Below are 25,051 nucleotides of genomic sequence, written 5' to 3'. Positions count from 1 at the left end.
ATTTGAAGTTGATAACCGGTGCTGTTTTCGCTTTCTAATGAGCGTGGTCTCGATGGAATTGACGATTCTGCGAATCAGGTCTAATGATGCGATAATTTGACGATGGAGAGAGTTTTTCAATGATTGCGTTTCCATATTCTCCGAATCTGGAACATTGCAAAAAAAAAAACTGGAGACCAAAGTTGAGATGAACGTTTTTTTATATAATTAATAATTCTTATATTAGTGATTGGACCTGGTGAAACCTCTACAGTGAGGTTCTGAATCTCATAAAAAAGAAAAGACAATATTGGAGCTTAGAGTATTTAAAAAAAATCCTCAGCTCAAATTAAGACCAAAAATAGGTACAATCGTATGTTTATGTTAGCATCAGTTGATTTACTTTATGGCAGAGTAGGTCTTCTTATATTTGCGTTGCCTCCACCAGGCTGAACAGGGAGCTTATGACATGTGACATGGGCTTGTGACCCATTTTTCACCAGCATCAGTGGCGGTTCCTGGAGTGACATGGGAGGGTGCATCATTTAATATTTGAAATTCTTTAAGATGTTTTTTGATATAAAATACCTATAACTATCGTTTCTTCTATACTAACTCCACTAGTAATAGATTAAATTAGAGTTTCCGTCAGTAATTTTCAAGTATCTGACTTTTTTGGGTTATTTGGACATCATCTCAACAGAATCAACTCTTTTTGAAATTTTTGTTTATCTGTTTGTACACGGTAATTTTCGTATTGGCCCCACTCATTTCTTAAAATATAAGGAAGAAATTAGTAGGTGTGAAAACTAGCCTCACTAGTTCACAAATAAATACAATCAAGCAACATATAAAAATTTTAATCTTCATGGTTATAAGGCTTCGATACAACAATGAACAGCATAATGGCATTTCTGTACAAATGTTAATATAAAATAATGCAAACTTCTTCTCCAACTTGAAATTTAAACTTATCCACCATTTCTACTTATTTAGAACATTTTTCATTCAGGAAACTGTCTTCTAACGATTGATACACCTTCAAATCAAGCCCGAACCTAAAAGGGACAAAAAATATAATAATTTGTAAAATATTATTGGTTTAGGATTTTTATCTTACTCTTTAAGTCCATTCTGGATCTCTTCTATTCTAGATGGATCAGTAACAACAGCGGTGTTCACCTTGCTGCTTTCAAACAGTGGTGCCACGTACTTCTCGCCCACTCTATTCAGGTCATCTACTGTGACCTTCTTTATAGAGTTTATCAGATTCCTAGGAAAATAATCAAGGGTATGTCGATAATATTAAAACATATCTCAGTATTTGTAAGTATAACAAACAGATAAATAATGTGATTTACCTATTATAATTGTAGTCCACTCCATGCAAATAGGAGCTAACTGATAAATATACAACATCTCCAATGGTTTTCTCCTGTGCTATGACTTCAAACATCAGAGAATTCTTTGCGGCATCTAATAAAGTTTCGTCCCATTGCTTAGAGGTAATCTGTTTCGTAACTATTTGGTGAGTTTCTTTATAAGCACCAACGACATTTGTGGCTCTGTGGAAAGTTAAGTAAATGAAACCTTCGTGATATTTGGCCACCATCGAATAGCCATATGCAAATCCCTTTCCTCTGACTTGCTTCCAAATTGGGCCCTAAAAGAAATATATTCATACAGATTGAACATTTCTTGAAACAAACCCCTACCTCAGCCTGAGTTAAGTACTGAAGAAATAGATTCAAAGCTGGTACATCAGGATCCTCTGGGTCGGTGATAGTCCTTGCAGATTGTATGAAGAACGATGATTCCAAACATCCCATTCCAATAATGCATCCAGTAATATTTCTTTCCCCTGTCTCTATCAGTTCATAATCACGAGTATATGTTAGGCTAAAAAAATTATTTCAATCTTCTATTCTATTGCTGAATAAATAATAAATTCATCATTTATTTTAGGAAAAAACGTTGAATGTTGCACTAACCATTTTGGTGGTTCAGAACCAGGAACAAATGTTTCTTTTATAATCTGAGACGGATTAGGAAGACTCCTCAAATTACCTGCCAGATACAAGGAGAAATTTTTATATTCAGACAACAATTTCTTGATTTCACAGAATTTCTTGACAATTTCATCAGCTTTAGGCCCGTCAAGCTCATCTACCAAATTCGAGAGGAACTTATTCTGGTTTAACACTCCATTCCTCAGTATGTTGCTGTCTGGGAAATTATTTTATAATTACTTCCAACTGGAGCTCTCATACAATAAAGATTTTACCTTCAGAAAAACACAAAGCTTTCATTGCATAAGAAACCATGTCGCTTCCACTCCTCTTGGCCTGAGCCACAGAATTCAGCATTTTCTTTGCAGTAACTTTCAAACGATCCGCTGTAAAGACAGTATTATACAAGATATCCTTCAACCATTCCAAACCTTTTTGGAAGTTGCTACATTCAACTTGTAGCATAACAACAGCAGTGGTGGAGTTTGAACCACATTTGAATAATCCCCTTTTTGTGGACCCCAAATGAGCCGAATTCTGAACAGTGTCGTTATATAATTCAGCTACTACCTTCTCATAAGGTATTAGCTGGCCCTCTTTCATTATGGGTAATTCCAGAAGAGTTTCAAAGAACAGAGGTAGGAAATTTCTTGTATCAGGCTGTATATTCTTGGTGTCTAAAAGAGCATATATCTGAAAAAATTCTTCATATAATGAAAACCTAAGATAACAGTGGTACGATTTATTGGGCTATTTCCATAATTGTTCTTTTTCTGTAAAGCATCCAAATTGAAAATCAAAAGGTATTCTGCTTCATAAACAAATCGAAATTAAATATGTAATAAGAGTTTTCAAAATTTTCAGTACTCACATAAACAAAATTAGAGTTCACATCATCGAAGAACGTGAAAACAGGAGTTTCAGATAGATCGAGAGTCCTTTTTGAATTTGAATCAGTCCTTAATCTCACAATGTTGTGATAATGGATAGAATTCATTTCTGGTATAGGTAAGGAAACTAACATTTCTTCCAGTGGTTCACGTTCGTTAAATTCCACGGCTTTCTCCAATTCCTTCTTTTTAATCTCCAAACCTTCCGGACCCAACGATTCAATCTGTTTGGCTATCCTTTCCTTTTCTTCTTGAGCCATTTTCTGTTTCTCCTCTTTGCTGGGTTTGCAACGGATTGCTATAAATTTGTTATCGAGGAAATATTTCCTTAAAAGGGACACCCAAAAGGATTTGGGTTCTCTTCTTAGGGAATCCAAGTCCATCAAAGGATTTACTCTTTGTTCCAACTGAAATCAAAATAACCTGTATGAGCAGTATTAGTTTAATCAAAATGAGTGAATGTTTTTGGTTTTTTATCTTGCCAGAACTCACATCTTCTTTTGTATTTCCGTAAAGTACATGACCGATAATTAAAAATGCAACAGTGCTGTGAGGGTCACATTCTAAGTAACTGGTGCATTCTAACCTATGTCTCTTAATAATACTCTCTATTCTTTCCATATTTATATCTTCGTTTTCCACAATTTTACTTAATATCGAAAATAGCTTCGATTTAATTTCCTCCAATTTAGTAACTGGTACATCTTGGAAAGTTAAGTAATTACATGTTTCAGAGTTTTGATACAAATTATAAGTTATCTGTAAAAAAAAATAATTGATAATATCAAACAGATCTATCAATTTTGATTCATTCAGTATACAAAAGGTTTGTATTTCAGTGTGAACTTACTTCACTAGCGTAAGGATCTTCAATTTCAACCAATTCTTTCTGTAAGGGCGACACAGAAAAGTCTGATAAATACTTCAACATCAAAGATGTGGCAGTAACAGTATATTGATCCTTCACAGTGGATGCACCCCTCCACGCTATACAGAATAACCCGTTACTTTCATCGTCAGCAGGATACTTAACCTCAATGTCTGTAGATTTTTCCAATGGAGGAACTGGTGATTGCCAGGGTCTTTGAAATGGACCTAAATTTCCCTTTAAAATATTTATATGCAGATATGTGGAGTAAAAATATTTTCTTCAAATAGAACAAGGTGTAAAACATTTTCAACTTACCTTCGATACAATTTTCTCCTCGAGCTTCGATAAAGATTTGAATATTATCTCATGTTCAACACGACCTGTTATAATTATTTTTAAGTTTTCCGGGCGGTAAAGTTCTTTGTGATAATTTTTTATCTAAAATTATAAAGTCAATTAGAATTGTTAAAAACTGAATCAATTGAATTCTGTGTATGACAGAAGTTGAAATTAACCTTCTCATTTGATGTTGACTCTCTTAAATTTTGCATTATTCCACCTGTCTCCGATGAGTAACCACATTTTCCTGGATACATAAGACGAGATAATGTTAAATGAAGTCTGGATTCAGCAGAGTTTTCACGACCCTGCATTTCACAGTAAACCACACCAGCATCTTCACCAGTTGGTGTGATATGATGGACTTCTGTTATGAATCCTGCATCCTAAATCATTATAAATATAAACTACAGACCAATCTTAACAAGATTTGTTAGTGATTTCAATGTGCTTTATGGTGATTTGAATAATCTCAGAATCATTCAAAATATTTCAAACTCACAGTCAAAGTAGGATAAAGAATATGTTCCAAATATATAGGCATGAGAGCTAAGAATCCTTGACTTCCTGCGGTTTCCATAGTATAACATGTGTGATCAACATCAGTCCAAGCATTAGTGCCGGAAGCAAAGCACCTATTAGCTAAGAGATCTAGAACACCTTTGTATGGATATTCTTCACTACCCAAAAATATGAGATGTTCTAGGGTATGCGGTAAACCATCATCATCGAATGCTTCAGTAGCTGAATAAAAGGGAGTTACTTAAAATGTATCAAACGAACTTATGAAACTCACCAATGCAGAAAAATCCATTGACAATTGGTCCATCAACCTCAGCAATAACAACAGTTAGGCCTGTTGTGGTTGATTCATATTCGAATATAGGAATCTTATTATAGGCCTTCGTGGAGTACACTAATTGAAAGGAGCTCGAAATAACATTTGGGGTCTTGTCAACCGGTGGCATTTTTCAAAAATATCTAATACACTAGTATGTTCAAACTGCAATTTGCTGAAAGAAAGCAATATGAGAATTGGTCTAGTAAGAGGAAGTCAATAAAAAAAAAATTCGCAAACGAAATTTCCGTTAAAAACTTTTCTCTCCACCCAAAAACTGTTTTCTTAATTCGCATAAATTTGGTTACTCATCCATTATCTGCAGGAATATTGTGGATGAAACTTTTTTCTACCGGAGATAATGAAACTGCAAATTAACCATGAAAAACTAGGCTTTCCACTAGACATATGCTGTTTTTCATTGAATGTATGAAGTGTGAAAAGTTGATTAAGCGTTAGATTTATTAGGTAAGAATTTTTGTGTGGAAATGTGGCTTACCAATAAGTAAATTTCAATTACAATTATTGTTAAATTCCTGATGAATGATGATATTTGTATTCGTATTCGTGCGAAGAGGTTGACACTTGACGTATCTAGTGTAAACAATGCTGGTAATCAAATCCAATAAAAACACCATAAAAGGGGTAGATCGGGTTACCGACAGTAAGGGGTTCGAATCCCGCCGGAGGAAGGCTGTTTTTGTGGTTTGAAAGAGGCCTCAGAATATATTTTGCATTGTGAAGATGTCTTTAGTAGCCGAGCATATATAAGAAAATTGCAGCAGTTAAATTTCGAAATGCCGATTAAGTATTAACAGGAATTCAGAAATAAATACATGCTCAGAATACTCAAAAATTAGTTTATTAATGAATAAGTTATAACCAGATGGAAAAGGTTCAATCTAACTAATCAAAATGATTACCACAAGTTGAATCCTATTCATAATGGGGATGAAATTGAAAAAAAATATTTCAATAATATTTCTTGGACTAATTCAACAATATAAATATAAATGTAAGATGAAAAAAAATTTTCATTTACTTTGGTAACTTGATTTTGTTTCAGACCACTTTTAAGAAAATTTCAATAATTCTAAATCTATTATATTACACTTTTTTACATATGGAATGTTGACAATTACAAGGGGATGAGTTACATACTAAATATATGAAATTTGTTTTGAATCACATCATTTTTCTAAATAGATTTACTTTTGTTGGCAGCTTCATCTGAGCTTTGCTCTGCTTCGGAATAAAATATTGACAGCCCCATATAAGGGAATTAATGGATTGTATGGATTAAATAAGTTATAAATAAATAAAATTATTCAAGAATTAGAATTACAGCCATTAATGATAAATAACAAATAATAATATTTACAAAATGTGTAAACATCAACAAATCTTAAAATGCTTCATTTGCATATGAATTAATTTTGGCATAAATCTCAAAAAAAAACAGTAGATTCCTCACTTTTAAACTAACCATCAGCTCATAGGTTTCGATTTGTGTAATAATTTTGGTCTGCTCCCAAACCAGGATCTTCTCCATTCTAATGTATCAGTAATAAGTTTTTCTTCTTCGGGAGTAAACTTAAGTACAGTGGATATTGCTTTGGTCAAATGTTGAGCCTCATAATCCCTACTTGTCAAAAACTTGATAACCACATGTTTCAGATACTTAAAATTGACGTCTTCTTCATCCCTCTTCACATTATGAGAAAAATTCTTCACAGAACTTTGGCTTGGAGTTAAAATAGCTGCCGCATTTGTATCGTCTGAGAGATAATTATGATTGCTGGGTGTCCTAAGCTCTTGCTGAAGGGTTTTCTTCATGTCAGCCAATCTCAATGTTAATGTTTTGATATTCTGAAAATATTCAACATTTCAAAATAAAATTATTGTTATTAAAATCTTCATACAGAGTAGCAGGATGAAACTTACTTTATTTTTATCAGACAATTGCTCCTCTAAATCAGTAATTTTATTCCTCAACTGCTTCTCTAAAGCTTCACTTTCCCTGTACCTCGTGTATTCTTCTTCCAACAGACTCATTTTATTAGACAATTCGTTAAATTCTGTGTCCTGCCTTCTTTTTTCTTGTTTAATTAATTCGATTTGCTGTGATATTTCAGCATTTCTTACAAGGGCTGCATTTTTTTCTGAGGTAACCCTAGAATAGAAAATAAAAATAAAAAAACAATTATTTTTCAGGAACCTTATCTTTCACAAACCTAGAAAGAGTTTTCTGAACATTGAGAGAATTAATTTTTTCCTCTTCAAGATCCCTTTCCAGCTTTTGAATTTTCTCTTTCAGAGACATATTAATACCATGCTCAGACTCAACAGACATTCTCAATTTGGAGCATTCGTCTTCAGTTTTTTCCAGATTAGTTTCTGCATTTTCCAAGTTTTTTTTCACAACTGTTACTTCTGTGCTTGAAGTGAGCTGAAACATAAAATACCAATCTACTTAATGAAAATTACTAACATACATAATGAATTTGAGGAAGGAAAGGAAAGAAAGTTTGCAGGGCTATAAAAATAACAATACAAATATTCAATATAATTTATTAAGAACAAAAATAAACCTGTAAAATGTGAAAAAATAACAAAATTTGTGAAACACAAACAAACAAAAATAAATTGGAATGTGCAGTCGAGAAGCCTAGCTTGAAAAAATAAGGAATGATTAAAGAATTATTCATGGAATATGTTTACAAGTAAAAACACAACAAATAATAGGAATCCCATTTTTGTACAAGAAAATAATAGAACAGAAACAATAATATAGAAAAGGCCCATAAGTGAATATAGAGAACCAATCATATTTCAATCAAATTGGTTTCTAAAAACTTACCCATTCAATAAACTAAAGAAAATATTTCAAGTGATAAATTAAATGAATTTTCACTCCAAAGAAGGGAATGAAAAAAGATTATTTGTATCAAATAACGCTGATATAGCATCAAAGTTGAAAGAACATAACTGAAACAGATAACAATACTCAGTTAAAAGTACTAATCTAGATAATAGGCCCATGCTTAAGCAATAATTGAAAAAAATAACAGGAGAGAAACAAATATTTCCCAGATTATGTTTGACTCACTAATTGAGTCCTCAAAAATGTCACATGTTCCTCGTTTTCAGCACGAACTCTTTTTAATTCAGCAGATAATTCTTCCAGATCAGCATTCAACCTCAAAATTTTTGTGTTCTTGTTATTCAGGTCCAGTTTGTTATACTCTAGCTCAGCTTCTAATTGTTGTACTTTTTCAAATAGAACGTCTTTTTCCTGTAGTGCCCTCCTCCTTTCAGCACCTTCTTCTGCTGCTTGGCGGCTGAGTCTACCCACCTTGAAATATCCAAAGAGAACTGAATAATTAGAGACTGCAAAGGCTTCCTCTACATGAATGATACAAGTGTGGTACTTTAAACAAATTGCGTTAAGAATATATTTATAGAAATATCCTACCTGGGTTTCTAAAGACGTTATTTTATCACTCCAAGAAGTTTTGATGTCAGCAAGATGAACATGAGCCTCTTCCAATCTTTGTTCCAGCAACTTCCTTTCAGAAATTAACTGTTCATCAGCCGAAGTCTCATTGGCCAATCTTTGCTTCAGAATAACTATTAGATCTTTTAAATGCTTCCTTTCTTCCTCACTTTCAGTCAACTTAGTAGCTAAAGCAGCCATATCTCTTGATGTTGAATGTCGTAAGGCATCTAAGTCATCCTAAAATATTAGTATAGAGTAAATTTTTTATTGGTGATATATTTTGAAAGCTGTAAGCACATACCTGTGTTATGCTGAAGCCCATGAAACAAAAAATTCACGTGCTAATACTTAAAATAAAAATTGCAACCTTATTTATCAAATCAACTTTATAGGTTTGCAGTTACACTGACAAAAAGGGTACCTTTTGGTGGGATATATTTTCTCCAATATTGGAAACAATATATCAGGTACTAAATTTGCATTTCGAGATGAAAAGGATTCAAATTCATAAGCTCTGCTTATATTGAATAAGAATGCAAGTATGGTGATACGAAAGCTCCTAGTGTGGTCACAGTAAGAAATATGAACATAAATCAGCTGGGGATTTATGAATTGAAGAAATAATAAGCATTAATGTGATAGTTTTGAATATGGTAGATTTTACAAAATGAAATACTCCGCTCTCTCAGGACCTCACAGCCCATAATATGATCTTTCATAAAGTATACCTGTATTTTTCCAAATATACTAAGTTGAAAAAAAAACACAATACTAGAAGAAATGAAAGAGAATAGACATAAGCAAAGGAAAACAAAGCCTTGAAATAAATAAAATTGAACAATCCTTCAATTCAAGTCTAATTTGCTACTACAAAGTAAAGATGAATAATAGAAAACATTGTACGAGATGATATTTTTCATTTATGAATATTTAGTAATGGTCCAAACTAATATTATTTTATTAATGGGTTCTTAATGCTACTACTTTGAGACTTCACTCAAAAGAAGTACCAAAACTCCATTAAGAAACACTGACAATTTGTAATGAGTTTAGTCATCATCAGTGTACTATTAATGATGAAGAAAGATAAGTCAAAACCCTACAGCTGTTATCTGCTCAAGAGATAAATATGTAGATAATATTTATTGTTTGAACATTGATGTTATAGAGAAAGTTCATTCCTCAAAATCAATACTGAAAGTTTTATATTGGAAAAAGAATTATATTGGTATACAAGGAATGTAAATATCATAGATAAAAAATAAGCAAGTGAGAAATTTTCATTTCAAATCACTCAAGTTTCAGAATACCCTTATCAAACCGAACTGATAAATAATATAATTATTCATATTTCAATTGACATGTAAAACGCAATAGATTGAAATAACTGAAAAAGATTAGGATGTATTCCTTCATATGTAACCATATCAACATATTATACTGGGAAGGTGCTGTATTTACGGCATATAACTATTTTAAAAACAAACCTGAACATCGCTCAAATGCTCTTCCTGCCTCCTCAATCTAGCCATTTCACTCCTTATTTTTTCCAGTTGTAACTGAGCCTCTTTCAATGAGGCATTTTTCTCTTCCAGTTCCTTATCTCGAAGTAATACTAAATGTTTAATTTTTGACAACTCCTGTGATTGGAAATTCTCTATTTGCTCCTTGTCTTCTTGATGCTCAACTAACTTCTGCTTGAAATCTAAGAAAAATAAAGATTTCTGTCTCATTCAATTCCTCATATAAAGCAACCTTATGACATACCTTCAGCATTTTTTAATTTTTCCCTCAAATTTGTAATTTGTTTGTAAGCCTCTTCCTTTTCTTTTTCTAACATCTGTAATTGTTTGTCCTTGGCACTGATAATATCAGACCATTCCTTTTCCTTCTGATCAAGTCTTCTCTTAAAATCTATTTCAATTCTAGAAAGTCTTTTCTTCACTTCTTCTATATCTAATGTACCACCTTCTTTGAGATCATCTGATGATATTATGGAATTAATACTAGAGTGGGAACCTTGGAATGATTTTCCTCGGATCGAGTCGATCTTTTGTACAGTTGAGGAAGTAATTTTTGCTGTTAGCTTGGAAAGATCATTCCCGGTTTCTTCCCGTATTTTATTTTTCAAGGAAGCAAACATTTTGAACTCAATTCAGCTACTCAACGCATTATCATACGATTTTAAGACGCTAATGCTAACCTTGTAATTATTTTCCGTGGGTGTGGCGAATTATTTCAATTTATCATCTTAAACACATTTTGAACTGAACTAAATTATTTTATTCCACATCTTTCAAACAACACGACTAAATTTTGTCACTTTGACAAATGTAGTTTTTCAATATCCATAGAAAACGAGATCTATTCTCATTTTTTTCTTTAGAAATTTTATACCGTGGAGATTAATTTCTCTCAAAAACATAATATTTTTGTATTACAAGATAATATAATTATATGAAAAGGAATACTTTGAACTGCAGCTGTTTCGAGCAATGATCTAGGAATATTCAAAAATACTTCAAAAAATTTCAAGCCTTCATCACTGAATACGTGGAAGCAGTGGCGTAACTATGGAGAGGAGCTGTACCTTCCATAGGCGTAACGTTAATTTATTTCTTTCTTGAAGGTACAGTTTTGAACACAAAATTCATTAACATTCCCGGAACGATTGAAATTTTTCTTTTTTCATAATTGGGGAAAGGTATTATAATTAAATTCTTCACGCCATATTAGAAAATTTTTATTTCACATTAATGATTTTAAGTAAACTTTCAGTCACATACTGATTGTATTAGAAATATATCAATATTTAAATGATAACTATTAAATACCTAATTTTATATACAATCAAATCATGATATATTACAGAACAATATATATTCAACTGAAAAATTCACGAATAACAAATAACAAAACAACAAACACAGGTTGAGTTAGAGTAAAAATTCTAGGTGTGGCCAATTTGAACCTTACTAAAACAAGTATAAAATAAACTGATAAGTACTAACTGTGAAACTGTCTGAGATTTTGAAGGAACTCGAATAACAAAAGGGTCGCTTCAAAAATTTTTTTTTAGGAAAACAGTTCTTAAATTTAATGACGAGTACCTATTTTGCCAAAAATTTTATAATTCTCCATTAAAAACAAAAAAGGATTTTATACTTAAGTTTGTGCTTTGGAAAAAATATAGCTAATTTTGTCGTTTGGTCAAGCTTTTTCTTTGGCAAATTGCAGTCTGTGAATATCAAAAATCGTTGAGTGTTACAAGTCTTCGAACACTCATGTTTTTGAATAATTTCCAATAAGTATCATAAATGAATGGTTCAATAACAAAATTAAAAATTTTCTCATAAGAATATAGATTATTCCAGCGGATAAATTAAATATATTAGGTGAGAATGAAATTTTGATTAAATAAGTTGAGAACTCATGAAGCTACATTTACGAATAAAATTCGTTTAAACATTGAGACAAAATAAAATACTAACAAGGTATTCAGGGAAGTCACTCTGCAATAACTCCCTTTCAAATGAACAAAAATTCGATACACTGTTAGAATGTATGCATTCAATGGAAACTTTAAGAAATCAGAAAATTCGGAAGGCCTCAACCTAATATTTAATAGCAATACTAAACAATACTGTTCACTGCTGCCAGGTGTCATTGCCATCATTTAAAAATTCATGAGCATCTTTAGCAATCATTTTGATGAATCTTTTTATGAATCTGGAGAACAGCTTTAGACTATGATATAACTCTAAACGCCACATTTGAGTGATAATTATGTCACTTGTCACATTGCGCAAAATAGGTTATGATGCTAAGAAGTTTTCCTAAATCAGAATAGAGAACTCTTCGATGAGACAAATACTTAAAAAAGCACCTAGCTAAGTTATTAATTTCAGCTTAGATTACAAAAGATCACGAATCTTTCTGGAGAAACAAAAATAATAAAACAGTACGGTAACTGTTTGATTATTACATCTAATAAAAAATAAATTCTACTTATTTTCTGCATCTCGTATCGCATTATTATAGTCCAGGCTGAATGCCTTCTTCTGGGTGATTTCCTCAATGTTCTGAGCAGTGCAATCTTGGCCAATGTGTCCGGTCGCTCCGCAATTGTAACAACCAGTAGGGTGTCTGGGAGGAAACTGAGGGCTAGAATATAGAATGGAGACGTAAGGAACTGTGTAGGGTGGTATTGTGTTTTCGGAATTCTGATAGTTTGGAAACGGAGCACTGAAATGAGGCCTACAATATGGTTGAGTTGTGTACTGGAATATAGACCTGTTAGGGGGCATCTGGTTGAAGGTTGCAGGGTAACTTGTGTAAGGCACCGTACAGTTATTAAAAGCCGGAGGTGGTGGGGTAGTATCACACATAGGGGGCAGGTTATTGATAAATGTTGTGGAGGGAGGAGGTGGGGGTATTCCGTTCATTCTGGGTTTCTCTGGTCCCCTTCCTGGTCCGTGTGGCATGACTGTAGGTGTTTCGGGCGGGGACTGGTTCAAACTGCTATTGCTAGACGAATTCGAGTGATGTAAGGAATTTTCCCCTTCCATATTCAATGCCTGCATTTGCTCGATTAGATATGGTACTGGCATCTTATGAGGGTATTGCGGAGGGTAGCAGAGACCATTGGGCGGCTTCAGGTTGTCTGGTACTATTCCCCTTGGAGGAATCCATGGAGTCTCAGCTAACTGGGCATCCGGCAGCTGGTTCAACTGGGACAAAAAATTTAATTTCAACCTTCATAAAATGCGAAGGTCACAGGAATTTTGCCACTACATTCACAGAAAGACAAGGGTTTTCCTCAAATACTTGTATCTTAAACCAAATTGCATGGTACCCCGAAAATTGTTATGCTTTTTTTTAAAATATAAGTATATACCTCATCATCCGGAAGTTTCAGATCCGCAGAATTGGCGCCGAACATTGGCGGCAGACTAGAATGGGGTAGTGGATCAATTGACACTGGCTGAGACAAAGGTGGTAGAACGCTAGCTACTGGGGGCGGCATTACATCCACGTTAGGCAGGGGTGCTGGGGGCGGCCTGGCTGTAAGCGGCATTCGGACGTTGACCGTTGTTGTGGTTCGATGAGGCGACGTGCTCCTGCTGTGGGTCGGTGTTCCCGCTTGACTGACTAGCGGCGATATGGAAGGCGGTGGAGGAAATGGGGGTACCTGCGTTCAATAAACGTGTCAAATTCGATTGAGACTTTTAGAAGAAGGAAAGAATGAGGTACATATTTATTTTGGTAATGAGTTCCGTCTTTCCCATTTTCGCTAGTGATAATCAAGAATGAATATGTACTAAATTCTTTATCTCTTGAAGAAACTGCATACCTGAAACTTTTTTATGGAAAGCTTGAAATCACAATATTTCATTATTGATCAAACACATCTTATATCAATTTCAGCATATTGGAAATATGAAATATTGTAAATGGTAATTTCCTTTATTATTCAATTTTTCATCGATACTTTTCCTATTTCTGTATTCATAGCTTTGAAAAAAAATTCTACAACATAAAGGTATTGTTATAATCATGAAAATAATAAAATTTTTCAAGCAACAAGGTAGTATAAGTTTTCACCACATCGTCCCAATATTATTCCTTAATCCTCCTCGTCTTATTGCTTCATGATGGTATGAATGTTTCGAAATATTTTTTTTTATCAACAATGTAATGTGCCAACTTGGTTGTGACACAATTTTGTTCTGAAGTTTTGCTTTATTATTAATTAATATATATGTTATACTTTAATTTTTAAACAGAAAAGAACAAAATTATATATCATCCAAATTTTGATGACTAAAATCTCTTGGATAATTATTATTATATCATATATACCTTTGCCATCAGATTCATTTTAGCATCTTCCTTTTACTGAAGGAATTTTTGGTCAGAATTGTATATCATACCTCTGGTGCACCGCAGTGGACTCCTGGCCTATTCCAAATAGTGGCAGTATAATCCAGTGGCTGCTGTGGTGGTACCATAGGATGAAGACTAGCTAATGGTACTTTCAAATCACCATATGACATGGTCATATTAGCTTTGATTGGTATTGAAGAACTGTCTGTAGTATTCTAAAGTAAAGTTAATAAATAAATGATGTATTCTGGGCATGGAATAATATAAAAGTCATTTTGAAATGAAGACAAGAACATCCTCAGAAAATTTGGCAACAACTAACTGAAAGAAATGTATTATTGGTTTTATGGGCCTATCTTAAAATTTCACAGCCAATGATAGAAACTGATGAAAATTGAGCTTCATCTAAGCAATTTAAATTCTGTAGAAAAAATTATGGTATTATTTATAGAGTGAATCATATGTCACAGAAGTTAAGTAGGAGGGGAACTATAGACTCAAAGCTTTGCTGTGGTATTGCTAGTGTAGGTGCATTTTCCTCAAAATTTATCCATAAATTTGAAGAAATAACTCAAAATGATGATTTAAATATAACATTAAAATAAAAAAAAATCAATTCCGAGTGAATGAACTACCATCTTGTTGCAAAGAAATATTGGAAATGGGTAATTCCCCTAATTATAGATAAATCCATATGTTGACCTTGAAATTCTAATTACTGACATATAATATAAAAGTGAAATATTTATTTGCAAACTTACTGCTGCCTTGAATGTAGGGAATCCAAACCCTGGAGGATAACCATACATGCTGGGCTTTGGTGAAAATCTGTTCTTATGTTCTTTGTACTCCACCAATCGATTCAATAAATTGCCAAAAAATAATTTTTGTTCAAAGGTAAATGCAGGATGATGTAATGCCATTGTGTACAACAATAAGAATTCACTGAGTAAATTATCACTTTTTACACTAGTTTTAAGGAGAAACTCTTCCACGCACTCTGTCCTCAAGAAGTTTTTATATAACCAATTAGCTACAGTATAGTTCTTACTACTTAAAAGTGACAGATATATCAATACACGATGTCTTATAGTATCATCCAGCAAACTTTGATTTAAAGTTGCATCTTTAGTTAATTTTTCGTAATCATTAGCCAAGAGTGCTGGACCACGAAGTTCCTGATACGTATGTTTACCAATTTCCTCCACACAACTTCCTAGGAACCGCAATTCAAAGGGGAGACACATATTCAATAAGTCATATAATACATCTATCCTTTTATAACTGTCCAAGTCTTTGAACCATAATAACACATCCTCCTTACACACCATCTCCAGAACTCATTGATATTACAATACAGGCTGCTACAAAAGGATGAAAAATATTTCAATTTGCTTCATAACCTTAAAGCTATAACTTACATCAAATGCATTCATAATAAGATATTTTCAATTCATATTGAGCCACACATTTAATAGAGATAATATATCACGAGTATTTAAAACGAAAATTGTTTGTTCAAAAGTACAAAATTGTTGGATGAATGTCTACTGACAGAGGAATAAAGACGTATGACTCTTTGATCAACAAGCATCCCACTTTTTCAGAAAGAAATTCTAACAAGTATGCATCAATTTCTGGTTTCTGAAGAGAAACCTTCTCAGAAAATATGATTTTATCACTCAAAAGTTCGCAGTTCTCAGCATTTGCATTCCGAAATCTAAATGAATTATCACACAATTCCACTGAGCAACTATCAACATCATTTCGGTCAGGCGCCAAGGATGTCAAATTCAAATTGCTAAATTTTGAACGTTGAAAGTATTTCCATATTTTTCATTTGGCATCAAATTTATAATGGGATGAAAATAATTGTAGGTTTCTTTCTTCGGTTAGATGGAAGGCTCATTTATTAATTCATGAATAAAACCTTTAACCGCCCGCAAAATTTCAACAGACGCTGATCCGACTGACCTAATTTCCGTCAAAACTTAATTCTGTGCGCTTACCACAGAATACTCATGCACGTAGATTGCATATTTTTAGAGATTTTATTCATATATATAATATATTTATTCATCAAATTTCATTGCGATTTTTTTGCTATTTTGAAATGATTTTCGAGAAAGAGATTTAGGCGCCTGAGACCAACGCCGCAGTAGCCTCGTTTCCGAAGAGATAGTTCCCGATCATCGGTATCGTTTTGAGATTTTCTTGAAATTGTGTAGTTTTTTTCTTTCGAAACCTACCCGGCGCTGCTTTGCTACGCGGAACGGATAGTATCTTTGCATCCAGACGAAAAATACGAAAATTTTGTACTATACAATTCTTTTCAAATGAAAAGGCCATCTGGTGATTGAAAGATTTATATATTCAGCAAATAGTTACACAATTATCCTACTGTTGCAAAATTATTAGTATTACCACTAAGTATGAGGTTTAAAATACAAACTGATGACATATTTTTCACTAAAGTATCAGATAATACAATCGAATAGAGTAAGCAATTGATTAAGGAAAGCCTTCTTCTTCATCTTCTGCCATTTCCTTGGCAAGCTCCAAGTCTTGTTGTTCTCGCTCACGTCTTTCTTCAGCAGATTCCAACTCTTTACCATAGGCCTTAGGAGGATACCTCATTGCTTTCACACTTTGATTATGCAGGTCTAAACAGAAGGATATTCTCTGGTGGAAAGCCATTTGTGGCTCCTTTGTGCAATAAATATCATTACTTTCTTTACTTCGCATATATCCACCTTCAGGATCTAAAGTAGCTTCAATAACACCATCCTTAATTGCTTTTGCAACAATAAATTCAGCATCTTCAGCAGAATCCAATCCTAACTTCTTTGCAATGTCTTGAGGGGAAATTCTAGAGTAGGATAATCCAATAGAACGGATTGCTGTTTTAATTACATTGTGCCTCAATCGTAAAATTAGAGTATAAGTATGATCCAATCTGAACTGAGGACCAAAATTTTCCAAAACTTCTCCAAATCTCTGCAGATTGCCCATACGAACAGCTTGGGTGAGCTGGAAGTAAGGAGCTAAAGAATGCCGCATACTAGCTTGTCTGAATATTTGTCTTTCTGGTATATCCCCCAACAACAATTCCACAACTACTAAGAGTTTTTGGACAGTCTGTCTGAAACCAATAGCAGCATTTTGAGGAGCCTTTCGCATTGCTTGTACTAAGTGTTTGCGAGCAATACTGTATTCAAGTCTAGCTGCTTTGATTCTTCCTAAATAGTACAAAAATCTAGCCCATTCATTGTTACTGGCAGTTTCAGGGAAGATACATTTACTCACTAATTTATCAGCCTGATCATAGAGAGAATAATGGAGGTAGTTTCTCAATAAGCAGTTGATCAAAACTGCTTGGCCTTCAAAATCATTTCTCAATGTTGCAGTTCTCAAACGAGCATGTAGAAAAGACCTTATAGAATCTAGTTTATTGGTCAACTCTGCGACTCGTGAGTGGTAGAAATAACATTTTGCTGCAACCAAATCCAAAGTACGTCTATTTTGAGAGGTCACTTTGCTCATTAATAATTCTGAGCATTTTGAAGCTTCATCCAGTTTGTATGTGTCTATCAAACGAACCAGAATTAAAAGATGAATATACGTATCTACTTCGGGTACAGGCGTTTTGGTTGCAGATCTCGTTCTTTGAGTTTGTGTCTCAATTTCATTTCCTCCTGAACTATCTTCAACATAGGTCAACATAGTATCTCTCTCATTCAAAGGAAAAACTTGAGTGATGAGACCTCTAAGAACTGCACCATTCAATTTTCTTCTGGTGTTCGGTAAGCATCTCAGAACTCTCAATATGAAACGGTTCTCTTTACTACTTACGCCTTTTTCAATTTGTCTTACTTGCTCTCTGAGTTCTAGAAGACTTTGGAGGTCGATGTCTCTTTTAGAATCTCCAGCTTCTGGACCAGGTGGACTATCGGCATTTTTCATTTCAACGTCTTGTATTTCAACACCCATATCGATAAATTTATATGAGACCTCAAGTAACTCAAAAACAATAATTAGATTGAAATTCCTGCAAACTGCCGATGTTTGATGACTTTCGAAATGTGGACGTCAAGGAAAAAATTTGACATAAAATGACACAGACATAAAGCATTGGCGTGCTAGTTGAAAATTGGATATCGTTTCAGTGAGAATCAAAAAATTTTTATAGTTTAATAATTGTTCAAGAATATATGAATATGATGATTGTAAAGTATTTCTTATTTCTCATAGATATGAGATTTGACATTGCCTTCATCAAAGAAGAATATTTGCCTTCACAGAACACATACAATCTTAACGTTCTGTGATTTCATTTAAACGTCAAATTTGAAATGTACAAAAATTTTGTAAACATTGCTAAAAATAATGCTCACTACCACTACGACCAGTTAATTTCAATGAATGAGAACAATATTTCTTTTACCGTTTCAGAACTCATTTAGGAAATTGAGGAACAAATCATGATCAGCGATTTCATTGTATCTTATCATATTTAAAGAATCAGATCTTTTCTAATTTTATAATGGATAAAGAAAGGTATGAAACTTGAAATCAATCTTGAACTGATTCGATTCACATGAGTATATTTGCTATTCTAGATTTTCCCTTCTACAGCTGGATCCTGGAGAAATTTATTTTGAGGATTTCAGTGTTATTTTCATTCCTGCTGGTACATCAAAGGGTACCTATGATTCTAAAAAGCAGGATGGTAGATTGAAAATGTGCTCAAAGTCTTTAGTATTTGATCCGAAAGATATAACCAAACCTTTACTAAAAATTCCCTTGAAAGATTGTACTGTTATAGAGCAATGGAAAGGTAGTTCGAAATTTATTGACAGTAAAAATGTTTTGGTAGTGAATTCAAAGGAATATATTGAAATGTTTGAGTGTAATATAATTGCACCATATATTTACAAAGGTTCTGCAAATTTTCTCTTCATTCTAAAGTATGGGAATATAATTAATTGTTTACCTCAAATATGTCAGTTGCACAGAGCTAGCAGTTTGCCAGCAGCTGAACAAATTGATATGGTGAGGGAAAAATAGGTATGTTTTTTATTGCAAAATAATCTGTTCATTTTAGATAGCTACAATTGTCCATTCAAGACAGGCAAGAGTTAGTTTCGATCAACTCTGGTTAGATTTATATGAAAAAGTCGTATTAGAAACTCAAGTTGATAAAGTAACTCCATTAGTAGTCAATCCAGGGCGTATTTTGCTTTCAACTTCAAGGATATTCTTCCAGCCTTATAATAACGTTGAACCAGTAAGTACTATTTATGAAACCTTATCAATAGTAATAGCACAGTTAATATTTTCACTTAGTCATTTGCCAATTATTTCTATTGTTTTTCCACTTATGAGGAAAAGATAAGAATAGCTATTAATCATTGAATTCTGATATTTTTTAATATTAAAGAAACAACAATATAATTATCACAATGAGTTTACTTCGTTGATCGATGAATCATCAAATACCCGAGAATAAAAAAGAATAAATAATTTAGGAAAAGATTCATGGTTCAGATTATCATGAAAGATGAATGAATTCCATTCATTGAATGAAATAATTTACTAGGGGGCATTTTTTCATTCATCAAATCAAATTTCTATAAAATAAATAGGGGAACTGTTAGTAATTTATTGTTATTCTTGTAGTGTTAATTGTTTACACTTTTTTAGCATCCAGTTATCAAAATAAACCTGAGCAGTATAAAGCAGATACTCAAAAGGCGATTTCTGCTTCGTCATACGGTTAGAAAAAATGAATTATATCTTGAAAAACTGAAAATAACTAATATGCTTACAGGGTCTAGAAATTTATTCTAATGAAAACAGTCTGATTCCTCATATTTATGTTTCATTTTCGAGTAGAAAAGAAAGAGATCATTTTTATGATGAACTTATAAGACAACCAGAGTTCAAATTGAGTGAAATCACACCCAGTGTGATGACTCTCCAGTGGCAGAATGGTATTATTTCCAATTATGAGTACCTACTGTATATAAACAGGTAAGATTCTCAAATGTTTCCTTATTTTTCAGCCCTAGTTACTTGTAATCTTCAAAAGATGAGGATCATTATCAATATTGTCATATTAAACCAATTTCAGTTTAGGAGATAGAACAATCAATGACCTTACACAGTATCCCGTCTTCCCTTGGATCATATCAAACTACTGTAGTGAAGAATTAGATCTTAGTGATCCACAAAACTACAGAGATCTATCCAAACCAGTGGGTGCACTGAACCCTTCGAGGCTTCAGAAGCTGTTGGAGCGCTATGAAGAGATGACTGATCCAAAATTTCTGTATGGATCCCATTATTCAACACCAGGTTTCGTATTATTCTATTTAGCTAGGCTCTATCCTCACTACGTTCTGTGTCTTCAAAGTGGTAGGTTTGACCATCCAGACAGAATGTTCAATTCTCTGTGTGACGTTTATAAAAACTGCCTAAACAACATGTCAGACTTCAAGGAACTTATACCGGAATTTTATGATACAACACAAAAAGGGAAGTTTCTGGTGAATGACATGGGGATCAATTTTGGATACAGATATAATGGTGTGAAGGTGGGAGATGTTGAGCTACCTCCATGGGCCAAGAACTCTAGAGATTTAGTGGAGAAATTGAGTGAGGCTCTAGAAAGTGATATTGTTTCTGATAATCTACATTCTTGGATTGATCTCATTTTTGGCTATAAACAGCAGGGTGAAGAGGCCAAGAAAGCAAACAATCGTAAGTGTTTAATGGATATTATCCTGAACCTAACACTTTGTGAAACAGTAAATTGTATTTTTGACCAAGAAATGATTTTTCTTCAGGGATTTAATTTTCTCTATCAATTTCTAGTTTTTTACTATCTTTGCTATGAAGGCAATGTTGATCTAGATTCAATCACCGACTTGAATCAGCGTCATGCATTAGAGGTGCAAATAATGGAATTTGGTCAGATTCCAAAACAGGTGTTCACGGTGCCTCATCCAAGAAGAAAATCGAAATTACTTCTGCTCAAGGAACCTTCAGATTCCCATAGAAAACCTAATCCTCAAGGTTTGTTTTGAATCAGCGAAAAGTATATTGGATTAACAAGTGTTATTTTAGAAAAATGGTTGCAAATGTGTGAGGTAGATAATTTTGCTACCTTCAGCACTCATAAAAATACGGTTGGTTCTATTTTCATATCCAAAGATCAGAAGAATATTGTGTCAGTTGGACACGACTCTAAACTGAAGGTGTTTTCAATGGAAACTAAGAGACAGATTCGAAGTGCCAATATTGGAAATATGCCTCTCAGTAGTTGTGTACAATTGCCCAATGTTAACATTTTAGTTGTGGGAGGCTGGGATAATCAGATGTAAGTACGAAATAGAGATGAATTTATTATCAAATCTGGCCTTAGAAGTGTCTACTTCAAGTTAGGAGGATTAATTTTTCAAAAATTTCCAGAGTATTGTATGATTTGGACTATGGTAAAATAACTGAAACAGTATTTGCCCATGAAGATGCTATAACTTGCTTGTCTTGGGGTGAAACATCAAATCTATTAGTCTCTGGCAGTGGTGATTGTACAGTGAAAGTATGGAAAGGATTAAATGCAGGAGGTGTTGTTAAACCTATACAATGTCTTTATAAACAACTCGACCACAACAGTCATGTTAGTTGTTTAAAATTTGATCAGTAAGGTTTTCCATATAACTTCACTCGATCCCTTTTTACTTGAGCTATTTCAGGGAAAATGCGTTTCTTGCTGTTGGTACTGAAGATGGAGAGGTCTACATTTGGAAAACGTCAGAATTTTCTTTGCATAAAAAATATCAAGTGGGGTCTAGCATAAAGTGCATAGATTATAGTCCAGATGGAACTAAATTAGCACTTGGGGGAATGGACGGAGTATTTCAAATTATCGACACTACCGCAGGATTGGCTGTGTTTCGTAAGATTCTAAATTCTAGTTTGACGTCGCTGAAGTGGAGCAGATGTCTGCTTATTATAGGATGTGAGAATGGAAGTCTAATGATATGGAATATTGTTGAAGTGAAGCTACTTTATGAATTTGTGGCACACAAAGGTGAACATAATCACTTTCATAGTGCGTTCATTCGAGTTGAAAATCTACTACTAAATTGCGAAAGATTCAAAAAAAATTAGAGCCTAGCGTGAGTCAGCTGATAGTTCTATCGAGAAAGCATCCCTCTTCATCGATTTTGGTTTATTTTGGCTGCTCAACTCATCATATCCAATTTTTTGAAGTGAAACTCATCTGATGCTTAAATTAGCAATATGATATTTGCACAATTGTTTAAGCTTATGAATTTAATTACTTTCAGGTGCGATAACTACAGTGGATATTGCTAAAGATGAAACATTCATTTGCAGTGGTGGAGGAGATCATCAAGTTAAAGTATGGAATCCAAAGTAATATTTAATATTGTGTATTAGTTGTATATATAAATGATTTTTTAAAGTTTTATACAATATATTTTATTAAAATTCTATAACTCTATTAATCCTTTCATTAAAGAAAAAAATTCAATATGCAATTTCTGTAAAGAAATACATCCAGTTGCACAACATGTGCATGAACAATGTCTTTGGCATCTTTTATTCTATTAATTTCTCTTATATTTATATTTGTGATTAATATGACTTTAACCGAGCACTTTTCATTTGAATTCTTTTTTCTCATTTATCTTCAAATACTGAGCTGTAATAATGCACAAAACTATCCAAATGACTATCTTTTTTAAAGCTAGAATTATACACAGGGTGGTTCTTGTAATAATATAGAATAGTGTGAAATAACTGCTCATCGTTGAAATCTTGGGCTGCTTGTAAAAATTTTCTAGGATTTCTTTTATCTGGGGATAACTTCAAGGCAGTTAAAATTTGCCCTTGGCTGAGGAGGATTTCTTGAATTTCATCCTTGGCATCTAACCTTGATAACATATCCAGAGCCATCTGTGTTCCAGCTGGATATACATTGCCTAATGATAAAAGAATGCATGCAAGAGCCTTTGAATCTGCTATGACACCATATTGAAGTAGTTGTTGTAAAGTAGCGAATTTTTTTCTTCTGATCAAAGTTGAAACAATCATTTCATTTATATTTGGCAATGCTTTGATGTCATATTCGCAAAGAGAAGTTAGGTAGCTAATAAGTACCCATTCTAGCTTATTCATTTCTGCATCTGTATCTAGCTTCAAGAAAATTTCATTATACATTTCAGACTGATCGATAATGATAACATTTCCTTTTAGTTCTGGCTTATTAGGAATTGTTTCAAATGCTGGAGATGCAGTTTGATTCTGCAATTCCACTTCCAGATAATCTCTATATTCTTTATTGATATAATTGAATGACTCCCTTATCTTGTCTTGGAGTGGATTGTCTTGCAGGATTTTTTCAAGCAATACTTTCAGTATAATTTGCTTGCCATTGGTTCTTCTGAGAAGCAGCTGAGTACAAGATGCAACATCTGATATAATGTTGCATAATTGGGGAAGACATAAATTGATATGCCATAAACATCCAAGTCTAGCATCTATCACAATATTCGGTTGAAAAACAACCCAGTTAGGTGAATATAAGTCACAAGGTAAAGTTTGAGCTCCATCTAAACTGGGGATAGTCAGTTTAACTGGTTTGAAAGATTTAGCTGCAGCAACTGAAGTGTGATACTTAACAACACCATCGCTTTCCCCCGGAAGGGCTATGTCAAAAATCTGTGAACTTCTAGAAGCTTGATGGTGAACCAGGACCAAATTATCGACAATATTTATTGCAAACCGTCCAGAAAGACCAAGTTTCAGTACATGTGTTTTGATAGGAGCCTGTCCAGGTCCATTGAGTTCATGAATGTGAACCTCAGCTGTCTGAGGTCCACTTTGATGCCTCAAAATCAATATTGCAGGTGTTCCATAAATTTTTGCTAATGTAATATCTCGTTCAACTGCCATTTTACAAGAAATACTCTCAACTTTTGGTAACTTTCCAATTGTACCTGGTCGAAAAGAAATGGGCTGTAACTGAGACCCATGTGCAGATGCAAGCAGAACAATCTTATTGAATGGACACCAAACAAACCATTGTACAATATTCGAAATTGTCTTTAATTGTTTCAATGTTCTTTTTTCTGGTAAAACTTTGTAAAGTTCTACACCATGATCAGTGATAAATGCTACCTCATTTTCAAATGTCCATACAAATCCCAAAATTTTATTATTTTTTTTACATGTCTGGGAATATTCCTCATGCAGCGTGTTCCCATTGAAATTCATGAATTCTATCGATGAATTAGTTCTATGTACAGCAAGGATTTTGAGATCCAAAGAGAATTTTATGGACAACACAGTACCTTTGTCTTCCATTCTGAAATTGAGCGGCTTATCTGGTTGGGATAAATCTTTGACAACGACACCCATAACACCTCCAGACCGTACAACGAATACGTGTTTATTGGAGTCGTCGAAAAAGACATTCGTCAATTGGTTTCCGGCTTCGAAACGTAATGGATTATCGGACAATTCCAAATAGTAGTCATCAGTTGCCATATTTGGAGTTTTAACTATCAATTCAAACGGAACACTAATAACTAAATAAATAATGGTTTTGTTACTTTTCTGGGCATTTTTGTAGGTTATGTTTTTGTTTTGACTTTTGACATCTGTCAGGTTATGAGGTTAGAAATTAGAGCAGTGGCGTTTCACTTGGGT

General features: G+C 33.5%; 6 protein-coding genes across 9 annotated transcripts; 1 reads left to right on the top strand and 5 right to left on the bottom strand.

The window, feature by feature from the left end:
- Positions 1–823: 823 nt before the first annotated feature.
- On the bottom strand, positions 824–5,545 carry LOC123312214 (uncharacterized protein C05D11.1-like). Of its 2 annotated transcripts, none has more exons than XM_044896523.1 (14): positions 5,426–5,545; positions 4,885–5,101; positions 4,591–4,832; positions 4,265–4,474; positions 4,065–4,187; positions 3,729–3,983; positions 3,371–3,637; positions 2,860–3,285; positions 2,264–2,681; positions 1,971–2,205; positions 1,695–1,878; positions 1,341–1,642; positions 1,100–1,252; positions 824–1,037 (listed from the first exon to the last, which is right to left on the bottom strand). In XM_044896523.1, exons 2-14 carry the CDS (start codon positions 5,054–5,056, stop codon positions 968–970), a joined length of 3,057 nt encoding a protein of 1,018 aa, XP_044752458.1. In that variant the 5' UTR covers positions 5,057–5,101; positions 5,426–5,545; the 3' UTR covers positions 824–967. The 2 variants fall into 2 exon arrangements, with proteins under 2 accessions (XP_044752458.1, XP_044752460.1); XM_044896525.1 differs by having other exon boundaries at positions 5,447–5,521.
- Positions 5,546–5,772: 227 nt separating this feature from the next.
- On the bottom strand, positions 5,773–10,765 carry LOC123312216 (golgin subfamily A member 1-like). The gene is made up of 7 exons (XM_044896529.1): positions 10,193–10,765; positions 9,913–10,130; positions 8,402–8,662; positions 8,036–8,281; positions 7,161–7,375; positions 6,871–7,099; positions 5,773–6,795 (listed from the first exon to the last, which is right to left on the bottom strand). The coding sequence occupies exons 1-7, from the start codon at positions 10,566–10,568 to the stop codon at positions 6,415–6,417; spliced, it is 1,926 nt and encodes a 641-aa protein (XP_044752464.1). The 5' UTR covers positions 10,569–10,765; the 3' UTR covers positions 5,773–6,414.
- A 387-nt stretch (positions 10,766–11,152) lies between these two features.
- LOC123311266 (extensin) lies at positions 11,153–16,118 on the bottom strand. Of its 3 annotated transcripts, XM_044895130.1 has the most exons (7): positions 15,733–16,118; positions 15,073–15,675; positions 14,359–14,526; positions 13,779–13,784; positions 13,323–13,616; positions 12,719–13,155; positions 11,153–12,589 (listed from the first exon to the last, which is right to left on the bottom strand). In XM_044895130.1, the coding sequence occupies exons 2-7, from the start codon at positions 15,640–15,642 to the stop codon at positions 12,430–12,432; spliced, it is 1,635 nt and encodes a 544-aa protein (XP_044751065.1). In that variant the 5' UTR covers positions 15,643–15,675; positions 15,733–16,118; the 3' UTR covers positions 11,153–12,429. The 3 variants fall into 3 exon arrangements, with proteins under 3 accessions (XP_044751065.1, XP_044751062.1, XP_044751063.1); XM_044895127.1 differs by having other exon boundaries at positions 11,153–13,155; positions 15,733–16,109; XM_044895128.1 differs by lacking the exon at positions 13,779–13,784 and having other exon boundaries at positions 11,153–13,155; positions 15,733–16,102.
- Positions 16,119–16,661: 543 nt separating this feature from the next.
- LOC123311872 (probable 26S proteasome non-ATPase regulatory subunit 3) lies at positions 16,662–18,419 on the bottom strand. The gene has a single exon (XM_044895982.1). It carries the CDS (start codon positions 18,299–18,301, stop codon positions 16,823–16,825), a length of 1,479 nt encoding a protein of 492 aa, XP_044751917.1. The 5' UTR covers positions 18,302–18,419; the 3' UTR covers positions 16,662–16,822.
- Positions 18,420–18,681: 262 nt separating this feature from the next.
- On the top strand, positions 18,682–22,841 carry LOC123311289 (protein FAN-like). The gene is made up of 11 exons (XM_044895174.1): positions 18,682–18,868; positions 18,931–19,363; positions 19,416–19,598; positions 20,015–20,086; positions 20,142–20,344; positions 20,445–21,073; positions 21,188–21,388; positions 21,440–21,692; positions 21,785–22,015; positions 22,069–22,406; positions 22,666–22,841. Exons 1-11 carry the CDS (start codon positions 18,855–18,857, stop codon positions 22,755–22,757), a joined length of 2,649 nt encoding a protein of 882 aa, XP_044751109.1. The 5' UTR covers positions 18,682–18,854; the 3' UTR covers positions 22,758–22,841.
- LOC123310813 (regulator of MON1-CCZ1 complex) lies at positions 22,837–25,015 on the bottom strand (the record flags this gene model as incomplete). The annotated part of the gene is made up of 1 exon (XM_044894480.1): positions 22,837–25,015. A coding segment is annotated over one exon (1,995 nt), but the record flags the coding sequence as incomplete, so codon positions are not given.
- Between the last annotated feature and the right edge of the window lie 36 nt (positions 25,016–25,051).

The sequence above is a fragment of the Coccinella septempunctata genome, chromosome 4 (genome assembly GCF_907165205.1).
Source record: "Coccinella septempunctata chromosome 4, icCocSept1.1, whole genome shotgun sequence".
NCBI lineage: Eukaryota > Metazoa > Arthropoda > Insecta > Coleoptera > Coccinellidae > Coccinella > Coccinella septempunctata.
Note: the sequence above shows the minus strand (reverse complement) of the source record. Positions and strands in the feature narration are given on the sequence as shown.